The sequence below is a fragment of the Chanodichthys erythropterus genome, chromosome 19 (genome assembly GCF_024489055.1).
Source record: "Chanodichthys erythropterus isolate Z2021 chromosome 19, ASM2448905v1, whole genome shotgun sequence".
NCBI lineage: Eukaryota > Metazoa > Chordata > Actinopteri > Cypriniformes > Xenocyprididae > Chanodichthys > Chanodichthys erythropterus.
The window spans coordinates 35,977,919-35,996,232 of record NC_090239.1 but is presented as its reverse complement, the minus strand read 5'-3'; the positions used below and the strand labels follow the sequence as shown (position 1 = coordinate 35,996,232).

The 18,314-nt window shown below is 37.7% G+C and overlaps 1 protein-coding gene across 1 annotated transcript in view; it reads left to right on the top strand.

Annotated features, from left to right (window-relative positions):
* plxdc1 (plexin domain containing 1) overlaps positions 1-18,314 on the top strand; it is a 285,375-nt gene that overhangs the window by 54,980 nt on the left and 212,081 nt on the right. The window contains exons 3-4 of the mRNA XM_067369103.1: positions 6,466-6,584; positions 6,736-6,835. Of these exons, the coding sequence (XP_067225204.1) occupies positions 6,466-6,584; positions 6,736-6,835 (219 nt within the window). The remainder of the gene's footprint in view (positions 1-6,465; positions 6,585-6,735; positions 6,836-18,314) is intronic.

Genomic DNA, 18,314 nt, shown 5'->3' with positions numbered 1-18,314 from the left:
GCCATTTAACTGGGCATGACACAAGCATGCGATAAGCCGCTGATCACTGCATGATAATAATAATCTCCAAATCATGTGCATTCAATAATAACACTGTGCAATACATAAACATCAAATATCACATAGAAATACTCCAAAATACACAGAACAGAAAGATGAATACAGGCAGAATCATGCTAATTGGCTACTATTTAGACGGGAAATTAAACTATGCATTTCTCAGTAAAAACGGGAAATGTGTGGACAATATTAACTTACATGATATGTACACACACAGCAACTCAATACAGTCTTAAACTGAACAGCAATAAAGCATCGATGGATAAACTATAATGACGATGACAAACTTTAGCCTCTAACATGCGCTGATTCTTCTCTCTCTATTTCCAACACGGTTCCGCTTCAGCACACGTGATGCAATGGTAACATTGTGCGCTGTGATTGGTCAGGATTATATGGGACATTTAAAGCATCCGGGCCAAAGGTGGTAAATAATTTAACTAGTTCTTTCACTACTGAGTTTTCAAGGTACATAGGGGAACAGCTTCTGGAAACCTAGTAGCGGCACACATGATGGTTAATACATACTCATGTCCCAACTTTGCTTTTGGAAGAGGTCCTATACAATCAACGATAACTCGCTCGAATGGTTCACCTACAACCGGGATGGGGCACAAAGGAGCTAGAGGCACTTTTGATTCGGCTTTCCAGTTTTTTTGACAGACCTCACATTCATGGCAAAACTTTGCAACTGAGGTTTTTAAACCAGGCCAAAAAAAATATTTAGAGAGAGACGTTGGAAAGTTTTATTTACCCCAAGATGTCCCGCAAGCACATTTTTGTGTGCCAGTTTCAATACAATCAAATGATAACTGTCCGGAAGAATAATTTGACAGGTCTTATACAACCGATGTTCATCAGTACGAGATCTCCACCTCTGCATCAAAACACCTTCATCCCAAAAATAATTGACCCTATCATCATCTTTATATTTAGGCATCCTTCATAACAGTGGTATCTGCATTAACAAGTGAATCAGAATGATCAATTACTTCTTGAAATTTCTGTTTCTGAGCATGCGTCGGAAACTGCCGGGCCAAACTAGGCTGTTCCTCAACAGGATTACAAGACACCACTGGACAGGGGAAAACTGCCACTTGCACTATTGTTCCCTAAAATAACCTGTACACCCATCACTGGCAGCTGGGCACATACCACCAATTCCACCAACCCTGATTCTAAGTCAGACTGTAAATTAACTTTATGCAGTGGAACATGAGCACATCCTATTTTTATTCCACGCACCAAAACACTGGCACCAGTATAACTATTGCTTGAAAAAGATAAAACCTCCTCCAATATAAGTGACAGGGTCGATCCTGTGTCTCTCAAAATCGAGACAGGGAGCAAAGGGAAGCAATACAGAAAATGGAACAGACTGAAATAAAGTCTTAAATACACAAGTGAGCAATTGATGGAAAACAGAACAGGTGTAGAACTAATTAACAGCCATGCAAACAAACAAGGAACTAAAACTCAGGCAAACTGGCACAGGGATAACCAAACTAAAAATGGAAAACTTTTTAGTCATTTTGGCTGTTCATAAACACAACAACAGCATTTTGGGGGCCTGAAAATGCAAACTTTTAAAAAAGGGGTTTCAAAGTGCAAGCTTTTGAAAATGATACCATTATCATCATCTTCTTTTAAACAACAAAAACACGGATCTGTAAAAACAGTGACAGCATGCACATGCATATTATGTGTTTAGTCTATAGGCATGCGTGTTTGGCACGAGTGCTCTGTAAACGAATGCGTATGTGTGCAGGCGCGTAGTCATTCTTTACAAAGTGGCATTGCCAACTACTGATCACAGATCCGTGTGAACAGGGGTCATCTTGACAACCCTTCCTCATAGAATTCCTTTAATGCTTGAAGAGAGTGTCAAAACTCACCTTGTTAGCATCAGCAAAGGGAAGCAAAGATAACTAGAGACATCTTGGTGCTTGTAGGGGGTTCTGATTCTTTTTGACTCTTTGGCATAATTCAATCTCTTAAAGGGTTAGTTCTTGCAAAAATTTGAATTATTCCATAATTTACTCACCCTCAAGCAATCTTAGGTGTATACAGAGGTGGGTAGAGTATCCAAAAACTGTACTCAAATTAAAAGTATAAATACAGTACAGTTAATATATCATCTGTTTAACTTAAATTACATGAAAGAAAGGTTAACAATATAACTTAGATTACACATTTTTCAGTTTTACTCAAATTAGGGTGATGCAAAAATGAGTACACCCAAAGTTAATTTTTAGACTACAAATGTCTAATTCAACAAGATTTCAACCACAGGTGTATATATATATATATATATATATATATATATATATATATATATATATATATATATATATATATATATATATATGAAAACTTGTTAATTGTAACGCAGTTCGTATGTACGGGAAGAAGGAGGCGGGAACCGGTGAACATTCAACAAAACTTTAATTCCAAAATAAACAAAGAACAAAACGAAAGTAATGCCACACAAACATGATAAAACATAAAATAAAGTCCAGGCCAGGTACTCTCTCGTCCTTCACGGTCATCGTTCCTCCTTTTATGCTCCTGGAGCTCCTCCGTGAGAGACTAAAGGCTGGTGCGCCTCCCAGGTGATGCTCGTTATCACTTGCGTCACCAGCATCGCACCGTTCCCTCACAGCTCTCGCCCGCCCTGGTCGCCATATATATATATATATATATATATATATATATATATATACACACACACACATACACACAACAATAATTAGATATCTTTGAAACTAACACAGGAGAGATGAGCATATTTTTTTTTGCCATCTGTAACCCAAATATTGTATCGCGCTCATAACCGCCGAGCATCTGAACACAAACAATGTTCAAATTCACATTGATGGATATTTTTCTGTCTGCTCTCCAAAACGTAATCAAATGTACACTATTTTGCCAAAAGTTTTGGGACGCCTGCCTTTACATGCACTTGAACTTTAATGACATCCATTTCTTAATCCGTAGGGTGTAATATGGAGTTGGCCCACCCTTTGCAGCTATAACAGCCTCAACTCTTCTGGGAAGGCTTTCCACAAGGTTTCAGTGGGTGTGTATGGGAATTTTTGAGCATTCTTCTAGGAGCGCATTTGTGAGGTTAGGCAGTGGCAGTCTCCACTCTAATTCATCCCAAAGGTGTTATATCGGGTTGAGGTCAGGACTCCGTGCAGGTCAGTAAAGTTCTGTGCAGATCAGTCCTCCACACCAAACTCGCTCTTCCATGTCTTTATGGACTTTGCTTTTGTGGACCTTGCTTTGTGCTCTGGTGCGCAGTCATGTTGGAACAGGAAGGGGAGCCATCCCCACATTGTTCCCACAAATTTGGGAGCATGAAATTGTCCAAAATGTCTTGGTATGCTGAAACTAAGAACTAAGAGGCCAAGGCCAACCCCTGAAAAACAGTCCCTCCACCAAACTTTATGCTTGGCACAATGCAGTCAGGCAAGTACCATTCTCCTGGCAACCACCAAACCCATACTCATCCATCAGATTGCCAGACAGATAAGCGTGATTCATCACTCCAGAGAACACATCTCCACTGCTATAGAGTCCAGGCATGCATTAAATGCATTACATGCATTACACCATAGCATCCAACGCATGTATTGGTGATGTAAGGCTTGGATGAAGCTGCTAGGCCATGGAAACCTATTCCATGAAGCTCTCTATGCACTTTTCTTGAGCTAATCTGAAGGCCACAAGAAGATTGGATGTCTGTAGCTACTGACTCTTCAGAAAGTTGGTGACTTCTGCCCACTCTGCGCCTCAGCATGCGCTGACCCCATTCTGTGATTTTACATGGCCATTTTACAGTTGCTGTTGTTCCCAATTGCTTCTACTTTTTTATGATACCACTAACAGTTGACCGTGGAATATTTAGTAGTGAGGAAATTTCACAAATGTACTTATTGCACAGGTGGCAACCTATCACGGTACCATGCTTGAATTCACTGAGCTTCTGAGAGCAACCCGTTCTTTCACAAATGTTTGTAGAAACAGTCTGCATGCCTAGGTGCTTGATTTTATACACATGTGGCCATGGAAGTGATTGGAACACCTGAATTCAGTGATTTGGAGGGGTGTCCCAATAGTTTTGACAATATTGTGTATATTTATGCAGGCGTGTGTAAACTGTCATGGGCGCTGCCACTGCTAATAGGTAGGCTACCCACAAATTACCATGGGATGGCGGGTATTCATTTCATACTCTCTGAACAATGGTAAATTATTTGTTTATGTATAAATTAAGATATATGTCCAAAAAAAAGGGTAAAGAAATGCTACATACTTTGTAGTGGTGTTATCGTGGCATAATAATCTGTTTGGTTGTAAAACGTAGGCTATTGGCTGTATGAATTTAAATCAAATGATATCAATACCTGTGGAATCGTTCACAGACAGCATACACAGTTCAACTAATAAAGATCTTCATCGCTGGCAAACAATAGGATGAACCGTAGGTCCACTGCCACTTCATCCAACTGAGTGAGAAACCGCTTCAGACGATTCAGTGCGTGCAGGGAACTGAAGAAATCATTCCAACTGATTCGCAAACCAGTTTGGACAGTTTTCCCAACTTGTTTGATCAAGTCTTTGAACAGAATCTACTCAAAAGAGTGATTCACTTGTGAATGGGGAATCATTAATGAAAAAAGAGACAGCGCGAGTGAGAGTGTCATGGGAGTGTCAAATTCTGGTGTAGAATGTAAGAGTAGCGTAAGCTTATGTGAGAGTAGACGCCTCTCACGGTTCAAGCAAATAGGGCTGGACAACAAACTCAAGCTTCTCTGACATTTCTCTTTAGAAATTCTCCTTTTAGACTAATTTTTCTCTACCCTCTGCGCTTCCACGTTCATCAATACGTCATGTGATTCTAGTTTATAAAGTTATAAATATGGGTATTTTCTTACAAAACACATTGTTTTGCTTTAGAAGGCCTTTATTAATCCCCCTGGAACCGTATGGATTACTTTTATGATGGATGGATGTGCTTTTTGGGGCTTCTAAATCTCGGTTACTGTTCACTCCCATTATAAAGCTTGGAAGAGCCAGAATATTTTTAATATAACTCATAGAAAAAGTAAAAAAAAAAAAAAAAAGAAAAAGAAGAAAGTCATATACACCTACAGTACAGTCCAAAAGTTTGGAACCACTAAGATTTTTAATGTTTTTAAAAGAAGTTTCGTCTGCTCACCAAGGCTACATTTATTTAATTAAAAATACAGTAAAAAAAAAAAAAAAAACAGTAATATTGTGAAATATTATTACAATTTAAAATAACTGTGTACTATTTAAATATATTTGACAAAGTAATTTATTCCTGTGATGCAAAGCTGAATTTTCAGCATCGTTACTCCAGTCTTCAGTGTCACATGATCCTTCAGAAATCATTCTAATATGCTGATTTGGTGCTCAATAAAGTTCAAAAGTTTGGGTTCAGTAAGATTTTTTATTTTTATTTTTTTGAAAAGAAATTAAAGAAATGAATACTTTTATTAAGCAAGGATGCATTAAATCAATCAAAAGTGGCAGTAAAGACATTTATAATGTTACAAAAGATTAGATTTCAGATAAACACTGTTCTTTTGAACTTTCTATTCATCAAATAATCCTGAAAAAAAATATTGTACACAAATATTTTGTACAATTGTACACATTAAATGTTTCTTGAGCAGCAGATCAGCATATTAGAATGATTTCTGAAGGATCATGTGACACTAAAGACTGGAGTAATGATGCTGAAAATTCAGCTTTGCCATCACAGGAATAAATTACTTTGTGATATATTTTCAAATAGAAAACAGTTATTTTAAATTGTAATAATATTTCACAATATTACTGTTTTACTGTATTTTTAATTAAATAAATGTAGCCTTGGTGAGCAGACGAAACTTCTTTTAAAAACATTAAAAATCTTAGTGGTTCCAAACTTTTGGACTGTACTGTAGTTTGGCCTGAGGGTGAGTAAATTATGGGATAATTTCCATTTTTAGATGAACTAACCCTTTAAAAAGCTATACATGACTGAACTAAATAAAATTTTAAAATATATCCAAATTGAAAACAGTTATTTTTATTTTTATTATCAGTCATTGTAATAATATTTCTGAGTATTACTGTTTTTACTACATTTTGTATAAAAAAAAAGTAGACTTGGTGAGCATAAGAGACTTCTTTAATAAATAAATAAATAAATAAATAAAAATACTGACTCCATACTTTTGAACGGAAGTGTATATCTCAATACTGTCTGATTAAATCCTAAAAAAACAAATTGTATGCTTTCTTACCATTAATGAAAATGCATATTTTAATCTGTATTAGAAAATTACAGGTAGTGTTCAGTGGAGATTTAATCTGACTTTGGTGCCCCAGGTGACATATTTGTGGTACAGTGGGACAAAGTGAGACTGAAGGATCGAGAGACTGAAGGAGCTTTCACCTTCCAGACGGTTCTCTGTGGTAACGGGACCATTGTCTTCAGCTACAAAGACGTGAGTCACCCTCAGCTGTTTCATTTGACTCAGTTCAACCAAGATAAATTAAACACACACAAACAACAATACTGCATATCAAATTACAAAAAAAAGAAAAAAACATGGTTTTCATAGTGTCCAGTTTCCTTCTTTTGGCTTTTCATAATAGGTTCCTTTGCCTGTGGAGAAAATCAACTCCACTGAGCATCCAGTAAAAGTGGGACTGTCTGATGCCTTCATGGCCCTTCTGTCTTCTTTACAGTCTCCAGGTCAGTTTAAAACTGTGAATTAATTTAATTTATGGTAGTAGTCATTATCATGCACCATATGACAAAATGATTGCTGGTGACCTTTGACCTGCCATGCCCACACACGTCATCGCACCCACCTATGTTGCGTTGACCTTTGACATTGGGTTATCTTCTGGGGATTCAATATGGCGTATGACCTTATCATATTTAGAATAGCGATGTTGGCCTTTGGGTGTTTTCTGGGTGATCAAATTGAAGATGGATTGTTTTTTTTTACTTTCACATCGCATATTGGAAGGGTTGAGGGTCATTTCTGAAGTCTGATTTCGGGTCGCATCTGCAGAGCTACATCCGCAAGAATCTGCATTCCATCTCTAAGAGGAAGTGACAAAAATAAGTTTCTAATGAAGAAACAGTCACATCAAAATTACTAAAAATAAGCACGGTTTAATTTGTGAACCACAATATGATCTCTCTCTCTCTCTCTCTCTCTCTCTCTCTCTTGAGAGAGGTTTGGGCGTCGGAGGGTTCCCACGTGGAGAGGGTGATTTTATTGGGCTTTTCTGTCTAATATACTAAACTTAATTTATTTTATTTTTCCCCCCTGTTTTTCTATAACATTTGAATGGAAAAAAAGGATAGTAACATTTAATTTCTGTGAGATTTTTGTGGAGTTTTGTTTGGGATCAGGATGGCGTCCCTCTCTGATGGGGTAGCGCCACCTGTTTCCCTTCGTCACGGCGTCAGGTGTGTTCCTGTGATCGGTGTGACTGTGGAGGATGTGTTGATGGCTGTTGGAGAGGAGATCGGGTACGAGAATATTGCATCGGCGTCTCGTATGAATAAAGCTGTGGTCGTTTTTGTGAAGGAAGAGTTTCAAGTTAGCCGCCTGATAACCAATGGAATTGTGGTAAGTGGAGAATTTGTTGTTGTTTCACCACTTGTTGCGCCAACTACTAGGGTAACTGTCTCTAACGTGCCTCCGTTTATTCCGAACGATGAAATTGAGCGAGGGCTTTCACGTTACGGAAAGTTTGCTAGTGCAATAAAAACGCTTCCACTCGGCTGTAAAAATGAAGCGTTAAAACACGTTATGTCTTTTAGAAGACAGGTGTTAATGTTTTTGAATGAACCGAATTTAGACGTGTCCTTTAGAGTGATGTACGAGGGAAAGGCATATATGATTTATGCAAACGCTGGAAGCATGAAATGCTTTGAATGTGGGGATGTTGGTCATAAGAGGCTAACATGCCCACATAAGGCTGGCACTAGTGAGGTAAATGCTGGGCCGAGTGCTGCGGGCGTCATGGCGAATGCCTCAGAGGACAAGCTGCCTCCAGTTGTGGAGGAACGTGACACTCAATTTGTTAAACAGGCTGAAAGCATTACTGATGATAGTCAAAATGGAAATATGGTTGCTGAAACAGAATTAAGAGAAAATGATGTAATGAACGATGTTGTGAGTGACCAGGTATATGAAGAAGTGGCGAGTGATAACGTTGATGCATCAAAGGGTGAAGAAAGTTGTGACACAGAGATAAAAGATGATGATACGCTTTCTGAGATTTCTGATATGGGGTCACAGTTAATGGGAGACGTGTATACTTTACAAGAGATAATTGATTTCCTAGATATGACTTTTGATAAGACTGTTGATGTGTCAGATTTTTTTCCGGATGCCGAGAAATTCATTGCGACAGTATTGTTGTTGCAAAGAACGGTCAGCTATGAGGTCCTGGATAAGAAAAAGAGGTTTAGATTAAAGAAAATGGTAACAAAACTGTGAAAAGATAAACTTGTTTATCAAAGACATTCAAATGATTAAATATCACATGGTGGTTTTTACACTTTGCTGTTTTTTCCTGTCCTTACTCACTCTATATCTCTATTCTTATATGGATGCTTTGAGGGTGGGTTCTCTAAATATTAATGGGGGAAGAGACAGGGGTAAATTAGCAGTGGTTTCAGAATTTCTAAAAATTAAAAAGGTTAATGTTTCTTTTTTACAAGAAACACATACTAATAAGTATAATGCAATTGAATGGGGTATGTGGTGGGAAGGCAAGTTTGTTTTGAGCCATGGGACATATAATAGTGCAGGGGTAGCCATTTTGTTTTCTGCAAACATGAATGTTAATATTTTAAATGTTGAACAGATTGTTGAAGGTAGATTATTGCTAATAGAAATTGAGTATGATGGAAACATGTTTGTGTTTGTTAATGTCTATGCCCCTAATAGTGGTACTGAGCGGCAGGATATTTTTATGAAATTAAGAAATGGTATCCAGAAGTATGATGATAGTGTGTGTCTTCTAATTGGTGGGGACTGGAATTGCACAACAGATTTTACAGTAGACAGAAATGGGGAAGAGCCTCATAGTCAATCAAGTAATACACTGTTAAATGTTATACATGAATGTCAATTAATAGATGTATGGAGAACAAGAAATATCAGTGTGAAACGGTATACATGGGTGAAAGTGTGTGACAACAGAATTTGTGGTGCAAGACTGGATAGGTTTTATATGAAAGAAATGTGGAACAATAGAGTCATTGATGCCTGTATTTATCCCAATGGTTTTTCAGACCATCATATGGTTACTTTGGATTTAAATGTAAAAAAGACACTAAAATCCAATTATTATTGGCATTTGAATGTCAAATTATTGCATGATGTTTATTTCTGTGAAAGTTTTAAAGTGTTTTGGAGTAATTGGAAGTTGAAAAAGTATTTGTTTGAGAATCTTTGTCAATGGTGGGATGTGGGAAAGGCGAATATAAGATTATTTTGTCAGAATTATGCTTTTAATACATCAAATATGATCAAAACGATAGTAAAAACTTTACAAAAGGATATTGAGTTGTTGGAAAAAAATCTTGTAAATAATAATGAAGGTGATGTGTTAAAAGGAAAAAAACAAGAACTGAATTATTTTTTACAAGAGCAGGCCAAAGGAGCATTGATAAGGGCAAGATTTTGTACTATCAAAGATATGGATGCTCCAAGTGCTTTCTTTTTTAATCTCGAAAGAAAAAGTGTTAATCAAAAACAAATGTGTCACCTTCGTCGTCAGGATGGATCGGTAACATCAAATCCAGATGAAATGAGGAATTTATCAAGAGACTTTTATAAACAGTTATACAGTGCTGAGAGCTGTGATGCTGAAAGTGTTGATGATTTGCTTAAGGACTTACCTCAGCTCGAGGATGAACAGAAAAAGGCACTGGACAATCTAATCACTTTTAAAGAACTTACAGATGCAATGCGTCAGTTGAATATTGGCCGTTCCCCAGGAATTGATGGACTACCTATAGATTTTTATCAACAGTTTTGGGAAATAATAGGACAAGATTTTTATGAAGTGTTGTTGGACAGTATAAGAAGTGAAACTCTTCCCATAAGTTGTCGTAGAGCAGTTTTATCGCTGCTTCCAAAGAAAGGGGACTTGGGACTTCTTAAAAACTGGAGACCAGTCTCTCTGTTATGCTCAGATTATAAAATTTTTTCCAAATGTTTATCAAATAGACTTAAACACTGTTTAGATTTGTTGGTTCACAATGATCAAACATATTGTATACCTGAAAGATCTATAATGGATAATCTTTTTCTATTAAGGGATATAACTAGTATTAATCAGTTTTATCATGTTGATCTGGGAGTTCTATCTCTAGATCAAGAAAAAGCATTTGATCGGGTTGATCATGCATATCTTTTTAATGTGTTAAAATATTTTGGGTTTGGTGACAGATTTATATCCTATATCCGGTTGTTATATTGTAATGTTTCTGTTTTGGTCAAAGCAGGTGGTGGATTAAGTGAACCAATAACTGTGTCGAGAGGCATTAGACAAGGATGTTTACTTTCTGGGCAATTATACAGTTTAGTTATTGAACCTTTGTTGTGCAGGCTGAGGAGGAATCTCAAAGGAATTGTAATTCCTAATTCAAATGATCATTGTAAAATGTTTTTATCTGCGTATGCAGATGATATAACTGTTTTTATAAAAAGTCAAGAGGATATTACAAACTTAAACCAAACTATTAGAATATATGAAAAAGCCTCTCCTGCTAGAGTTAACTGGTCTAAAAGTGAAGGGTTTATTATTGGTAAATGGGAAGGTATGGGTTTTCCTCAACTTCTGGGTGGGTTGCAGTGGAGACAGGATGGTTTAAAAGCATTAGGAGTTTTTTTGGGGAATGACCAGTTTCAAAAGAAAAATTGGGAGGGTCTGCTGGAGAAGGTGTCTGCTAAATTGTCGAAGTGGAAATGGCTATTGCCACAATTGTCCTATAAGGGGAGAGCTCTGGTTATCAATAATCTTGCTGCATCGATGTTGTGGCACAGGACTATTACTATGGAGCCTCCTGAGGAACTTATTTCCATGATTCAGAGGACATTTGTTATTTTTTTCTGGAGTGGACAGCACTGGATACGTGCAGCTGTATTTACCAGTTCAAGAGGGTGGTCAAGGCCTGGTGGATGTGAAGAGTCGGATCCGGGCCTTTAGGATACAAGCTGTGCAGAGATTTCTTTATAACAAAGATGTGGTATGGGCCAAAACTGCAAGTGCGTTTTTGAAGCGGGCAGGAGGACTTGGTTTTGATAGACAACTGTTTTTAATGAATCTAGAGGAAGTAAGCCTGTCAGAGCTTCCACCCTTTTATAAATCTATGTTACAGACATGGAGAACTGTTTTTAGAGTGGAGCGGGACATGGGTGATCAAGGACATTGGACTCCAGAGGAACCATTGTTTTTTAACCCAATGATCCAGACTAGACTGTTGTCCTCCATAAGTGTGAGGAGATGTTTGCTGAGGAATGGTGTTCAGAAACTTGGACATCTACTGGATGAGAGGGGTTGGAAATCCATTGAGGCACTTCAAGAGATGACAGGATTAAAGTCTTTGCGTCTTGTTTCAAAGCTGAAAGAAGAAGTCTGTAATGCACTACCAAGCAGTTACAGGACTTGGATAGGACTGAGACAAACGCAGGACATGAGAACTGGGCAAGGTTTTCCAGAAATAAAAATTTCACCTGTAATAAATGAAGATGATGAAGGTGAAGTTGCAGATTCGATTTTATCTTTCAGGACCCCTCAGCTGGACCTTTTTAAAGATGTGTCTAAGAAAGCAATATACTGCATTATAGTTAAGACCACACATCGAGATTCATTGAAGAGGCAAAAAGCTTCTAGATGGCCAGAACTGTTACAACCAGACTTTCTCGTGCGGGACAGGTGGCGGACCGTGTATAAACCCCCTGTAGAGAAGTGAACTGCTGATCTACAGTGGAGGATTATTCATGGGGCTATAGCTACAGACCGACATGTGGCACACCTGAACCCAGCAGTAGTAGGGGAATGTCGATTTTGTGGGATGCAGGAAGATCTAGAACATTTATTTTTAAGGTGTAACAGATTAAGAGACCTTTTTAGCTTACTTGAGACCTGGTTTATAAGATTTAATGAGGATTTTTCTGATAAATTGTTTATTGGGGGAATGAAATACAGTTTTCCAATGAGGAGGAAAATATGTTTACTAAATTATCTTATTGGAACAGCTAAACTGGCAATTTGGAAAACAAGGAAAAACAAAGGCCTACAACTTGCTACAGTAGATCCTGAAATGATGTTTAGACGGTTGGTAGAGGGAAGACTGAAAATTGAATTTGCTTATTATAGATTGATAAATAATGTGGTATTCTTTTGTGATGTATGGTGTCTTAATGAGGTACTATGTACAGTCCTAAATGATATGTTTATTGTGAATTTTTAAAGTATTTATGTTATTTTTCTTTTTCTTTTTAATTTTCAATGTAATATGATGTAAGGTTCATAGAGTAATAAAGTGCTTGTTAAACCTCTCTCTCTCTCTCACTCACTCACTCACTCACTCACTCACTCACTCTCTTTCTTTTTCTCTCTCTCTCTCTCTCTCTCTCTCTCTCTGTGCGCATGTGCGAGTGTGGTGGGTAGAGTAGAGCGTGTTGGTTTGAGTGAGCGTGAAAAACTGTTCTTTTTTCAGTTCTTTTTTTCTATTTTTTCCCCTTTTTTGGTAATTTCATTATAATTTAGGTAAGTTTTGTCTTCTAAGCCGCTCGCGGCGTTTGTCGCGTGACGGTATGGCGTATGACCCTGTACAGGTAAACTCACACCTGTCGATGCGAAATGGCTGCAGGTGTGTGGCTGAGCCTGGCGTTAGCGTGGAGGATGTACTCGTGGTGGTGGGAGAATTAGTAGATTTTAAAAACATTCTCTCAGCATCACGAATGAACAAGGCTATTGTAGTGTTTTTAAAAACGGAGCAGTTAGTGAACCAGCTGACAGAGAGTGGAATCTGGATTAATGAAATGTTTGTGCCCGTGACTCCTTTAGCGGCTCCGGCTACTAAAGTGACAATTTCAAATGTGCCACCTTTCATCTCAAATGAGGCAATTACTAAAGAATTGACACGATATGGAAAAATTGCAAGTCCAGTTAGAATGATCCCATTAGGATGTAAAAACGCAGCACTGAAACACATTCTGTCTTTTAGACGTCAAGTTTTGATGTTTTTAACTTCCCCTGAGCGTACGTTAGAAATCTCGTTCCGTGTGAATAATGGAGAAAATTCATATATGCTGTATGCAAGTACCGACAATCTTAAGTGCTTTGAATGTGGAAACTTGGGCCACAAACGTTTCTCTTGCCCGAATTAGAAAGTGGATAATGAACAGCGTTTGCCTGTTGATTCAACGGAGAGCGAAACATCTAAAAACAACGATAGTACTGATGCAGTGGAAATTACAACGACACCACAAATACCAGTGACAGAGAAAAAAAGGCCGTCTGAGAGAGTTATCGGGCACAATGAGGTGAGTGAAAGCGATGATGATGCTGAAGACGAGCAAGCTGGATGTAGTTATGCTGTTGTTAGGCTTTTAAGTGAAGTTGAAGATGTGGTTAGTGAGAGTGTGACTGATGCACAAGCAGTAGAGGAAGGCTCAGTAGATGAGTTGGATGGGGTGTCTCAATGTACTGATGATAACATGAATGAACAATGGTTTGAAGGAGAAGAGATGTCAAAAGTGATGAAAGAAGATTTGTATACTGTGGCTCAAATTAGTGGGTTTCTTGATGAAACAAAGGGTAAAAAAGTTGAAGTGAGTGATTTTTTTCTGGATGTGGATAAATTTATAGCATCTGTTATGTGGGCAAGGAGACATAGTTATGAGGAGCTTTCACAGCAGAAGCATTTTAGGCTAAAGAAACATATTACTGCAATCCGACAAAAAAGTGAAACCGGTAAAGGTAGACCAAAGAGGGGGAAAAAAAACTAACTAAACACTATGGTTAATATGCTTTTCTTGTCTGCTTTCTTTTTTATTTATCTTCTACTGGAGACTTTACGGGTGGGATCTTTGAATGTTAATGGGATGAGGGATATGAGGAAGGCAGAAATGATCATAGAATTCATTAAGTTGAAAAATTTAAATGTGACTTTCTTGCAAGAAACTCATAGTGATGTTAATAATGAGGTTGACTGGCAACTGTGGTGGGGTAATGAGTGTGTTTTCACTCATGGTACTAACTTGAGTGCAGGAGCGGCAATTCTTTTTTCTTCAAACACTAAATTTAAAATACTGTCCAAAAAAGAAATTGAACCAGGACTGTTAATAGCAGTTAGAGTTGATATTAATGGTCTGTTTTTTGTCTTTGTTAATATCTATGCGCCTAATAGTGGTTCTGATAGGACAAACACTTTTAAAAAATTGGAAGTTTTTTTAAAACAACAGCAGGCTAATGATTCAATATTTCTAGGAGGGGGTTGGAATTGTACACTTGACCCTTCTTTGGATAGAAACGGAGAAGAACCTAATTTTCATTCACCTACTGTTTTAGCTAATATTATTGAAACTTTTAATCTGATGGATATTTGGAGAGAAAATAATCCCTTGGTAAAACAATATACTTGGGTAAAGGTGAATGGGGGGAGAATTTCAGCTGCACGATTAGACCGATTGTATTTATCAAAGAATAGTAAAAACAGAGTTGTACATACAGCTATTGTTCCCACACATTTTACTGATCATGAGCTTATCACTGTTGACTGCACATTGATGTCTACACGAAATAAGTGTTCCTATTGGCATTTTAATGTAAAGTTATTACAAGACAAAAGTTTTTGTGAATCTTTTAAGCATTTTTGGGAAACCTGGAAAAGTGAAAAAAAAAAATAGATATGAAAATGTAATTCTTTGGTGGGAAATTGGTAAAGCACATATAAGGGATTTTTGTCAACAATATACATCTTATTCAACTTTGTCTGTGAAACGGACTTTGGAGTGGATTGAGAAATAAATTTTAGTAATTGAAGAGAAAATGATGACCGATAGTTCTGCTAATTTACAAGAGTGGACTGACAAGAAATTAAAGTTGAGTTCTATTTTAAACGAGAGAGTCAAAGGTGCTCTTGTGAGGAGCAGGTTTTTATCAATGAATGATATGGATGGGCCTACTTCTTTTTTTTTAACTTGGAACATAAACATGTACAAGAAAAAAAAATGTATAATTTGAAAAACAGTCATGGTCATAATACAAGTGACCCTGTGGAAATGCGAAGAATGGCAGTAGACTTTTATTCTAAGTTATATTCTGCTGAGAAAACTGATGAGAAGAGGCAAAACTAACTTTTACAGGATCTTCCCCATTTAACCGCTGAAGCAAACAAACTTTGGAGTCGGAAATTACTTTTGAGGAATTAAGTGCTGCAGTAGTAGGACTTGCTTCAGGCCGTACCCCAGGTATAGATGGACTTCCTGGTGAATTTTACAAGGACTTCTGGACATTAATTGGAGCTGATTTCTATGAAGAACTAAAACAATTTTTACGTGTGGGTTTGATGTCTAAAAGTTGCCAGCGAGCAGTTTTAACATTACTTCCAAAGAAAGGTGATCTTACTTTAATTAAGAATTGGAAACCAGTGGCAGTTTTATGTTCTGAATACAAACTAATATCAAAATGTCTGGCTAATAGGTTAAACAAAGTATTACATAGTATTGTACACAAAGACCAATCCTATTGTATAAAAGAGAGATGTATCACTGACAATTTTTTAGTACGTGATGTTATTGATTATGCCTTGAAAAATAATGTTGATATAGGAATTGTATCACTAGATCAGGAAAAGGCATTTGATCGAGTTGATCTTCAGTTTCTTTTCAGAGTTTTAAAGGCTTTTGGTTTTGGAGAAAAATTTGTTGCAATGATTCAACTGTTGTATAATAATGCTACATGTATGATAAAGATGGCGGGGGGGCTGAGTGTTCCTGTTAAAGTAGAGAGGGGCATAAGACAGGGATGCCCATTCTCAGGTCAACTGTATAGTTTGGTCATTGAACCTCTCCTATGTAAACTAAGGAAAAATCTAACGGGTTTACAGACAAATGTTCCAGTTTTTAATGAGTGTGTAAAAATCTCAGCGTATGCTGATGATATCACTGTGGTTTTAAGAAATTAATATGATGTTCAGGTTTTTACTGATACTTTCGATAGTTATGGTAAAGCTTCCTCTGCCAAAGTGAATTGGGATAAAAGTGATGCACTTTGGTGTGATTTAGATTATAATAGTCCTAGTCTTCCTGGTAGTTTACAGTGGGGCAGGTCTGGATTAAAGTATTTGGGAGTTTTTTTAGGAAAAGAGGATTATAAGAGGCAGAATTGGGAGGGCCTGTTGGAAAAGGTGTCTGCTCGGTTGTCTCACTGGCATTGGCTGCTCCCCCAGCTATCGTACAGGGGAAGAGTTTTGGTCTGCAACAACCTTGTAGCCTCATCCTTATGGCATAAATTGACTGTCTTAGAACCCCCTGAGGAACTGGTGGTAAATGTTCAAAGACGTCTAGTGAATTTTTTTTGGTCTGGCCAGCACTGGCTAAGAGCTCCTGTATTATATCTACCTAGAAAGAGGGAGGCCAAGGATTGGTGGACATTAAAAGCAGGATAAAGACTTTTAGACTCCAGACAATAAAAAGACTACTTTATGGAAAGGATGTAAGCTGGGCTGGAGTAGCTTGTTCCCTTCTAAGAGAAGCGGGCAATATGGGACTGGACCGACATCTTTTTCTGATGGACACTGAAGGAGTTGATTTGTCTGGATTGACACCTTTTTATCGGTCTATGCTGGAAGCTTGGAAAAGTTTAAGTGTATCAAGGAGTCTCAAGGATGTAAACAGCCTTTGGATGAGAGAAGAACCCCTGTTGCATAATCCAGTTGTGGATTTAGAGATTTTGAAGTCAGCGTCAATGAGGAATATTTTAAGGAATGCTGGAATTACAAAGATTGGACATTTAATAACAACAAATGAATGGATGTCTGCTGAAATGCTGGCTGCTAAGCTGGGTGTGAGGTCAATTCGTTTGATACAGAGACTATATGATGATCTTCTTGATTGTTTACCTATGGATTTTAAACATGGTCGCGAAGCATCAAATGAAGACACAGAGGTTTCTTTTCCAGAGTTAAAAATTGCACCTGCTTATGATGCTTTTCAAGAAAGGGAAGGGGCTTTGCTTACCTTCAGGACTCCTGAACTAGATTTTTTCAGTACAACTGGGAAAAAAGCACTGTATGTCACATGTGTCAAAGTCTCACATATGAACTCTTTAGAAGGACTAAAAGAATCTAAGGGGCAGGAGAGTTTTGGATCAGAAACTTCCCCTAAAGGTAGCTGGAGGACCTTGTACAAGGCTCCCATTGAGAAAAGGTCCGGGGACCTTCAGTGGAGAATTGTGCATGGTTTAATAGCTACAAACAGACACAGAGCGCACCTTGATCCACAGGTAGAGGAGGGGTGTCCTTTTTGTGGGCAAACTGAAACTGTTTTTCATTTATTTTTTCACTGTGGTAGACTGGAAGCTTTGCTATCTCAATTAGAAGAATGGTGTAGAATTTTGGGAGAAGTGTTCTCTCCTGTAATTTTTATTTATGGGCCCAAGTATAATAAAAATAGAAAGCAGATTCACGTGATGTTACATCTTTTGTTTGGGCAGGCTAAAATGTCAGTGTGGCTATCACGTAAAAGTAAACTAAATGGAACGGTGTTAACTGATGCAATGTATATTATAAAATGTCTAATAAAAACAAGGATAAAGGTGGAATATGCTTATTTTCAATTGGTTAAAGACATGGAGACCTTTAAGTATACTTGAGGAGTGGAAAACGTCCCGGGTTACAGATGTAACCCTGGTTCCCTGAGTAAGGGAACGAGACGCTACGTCAATGACGTGATGGGAACCCTCTGTATTTTGTGTTCGTGAAGCACCTCTGTATCTAACCAATGAGATAACATGATGTCAGAGGCGGGTAATGTCACGGACCAGGAAGCTATAAAGCATATCCGGAAACAGAGAACGCTAGCTTCTGGAATAGTCTGAAGCAAACGCTCACAAGTATGCTGGGGGGACGGTGACGTGATGTAGCGTCTCGTTCCCTTACTCAGGGAACCAGGGTTACATCTGTA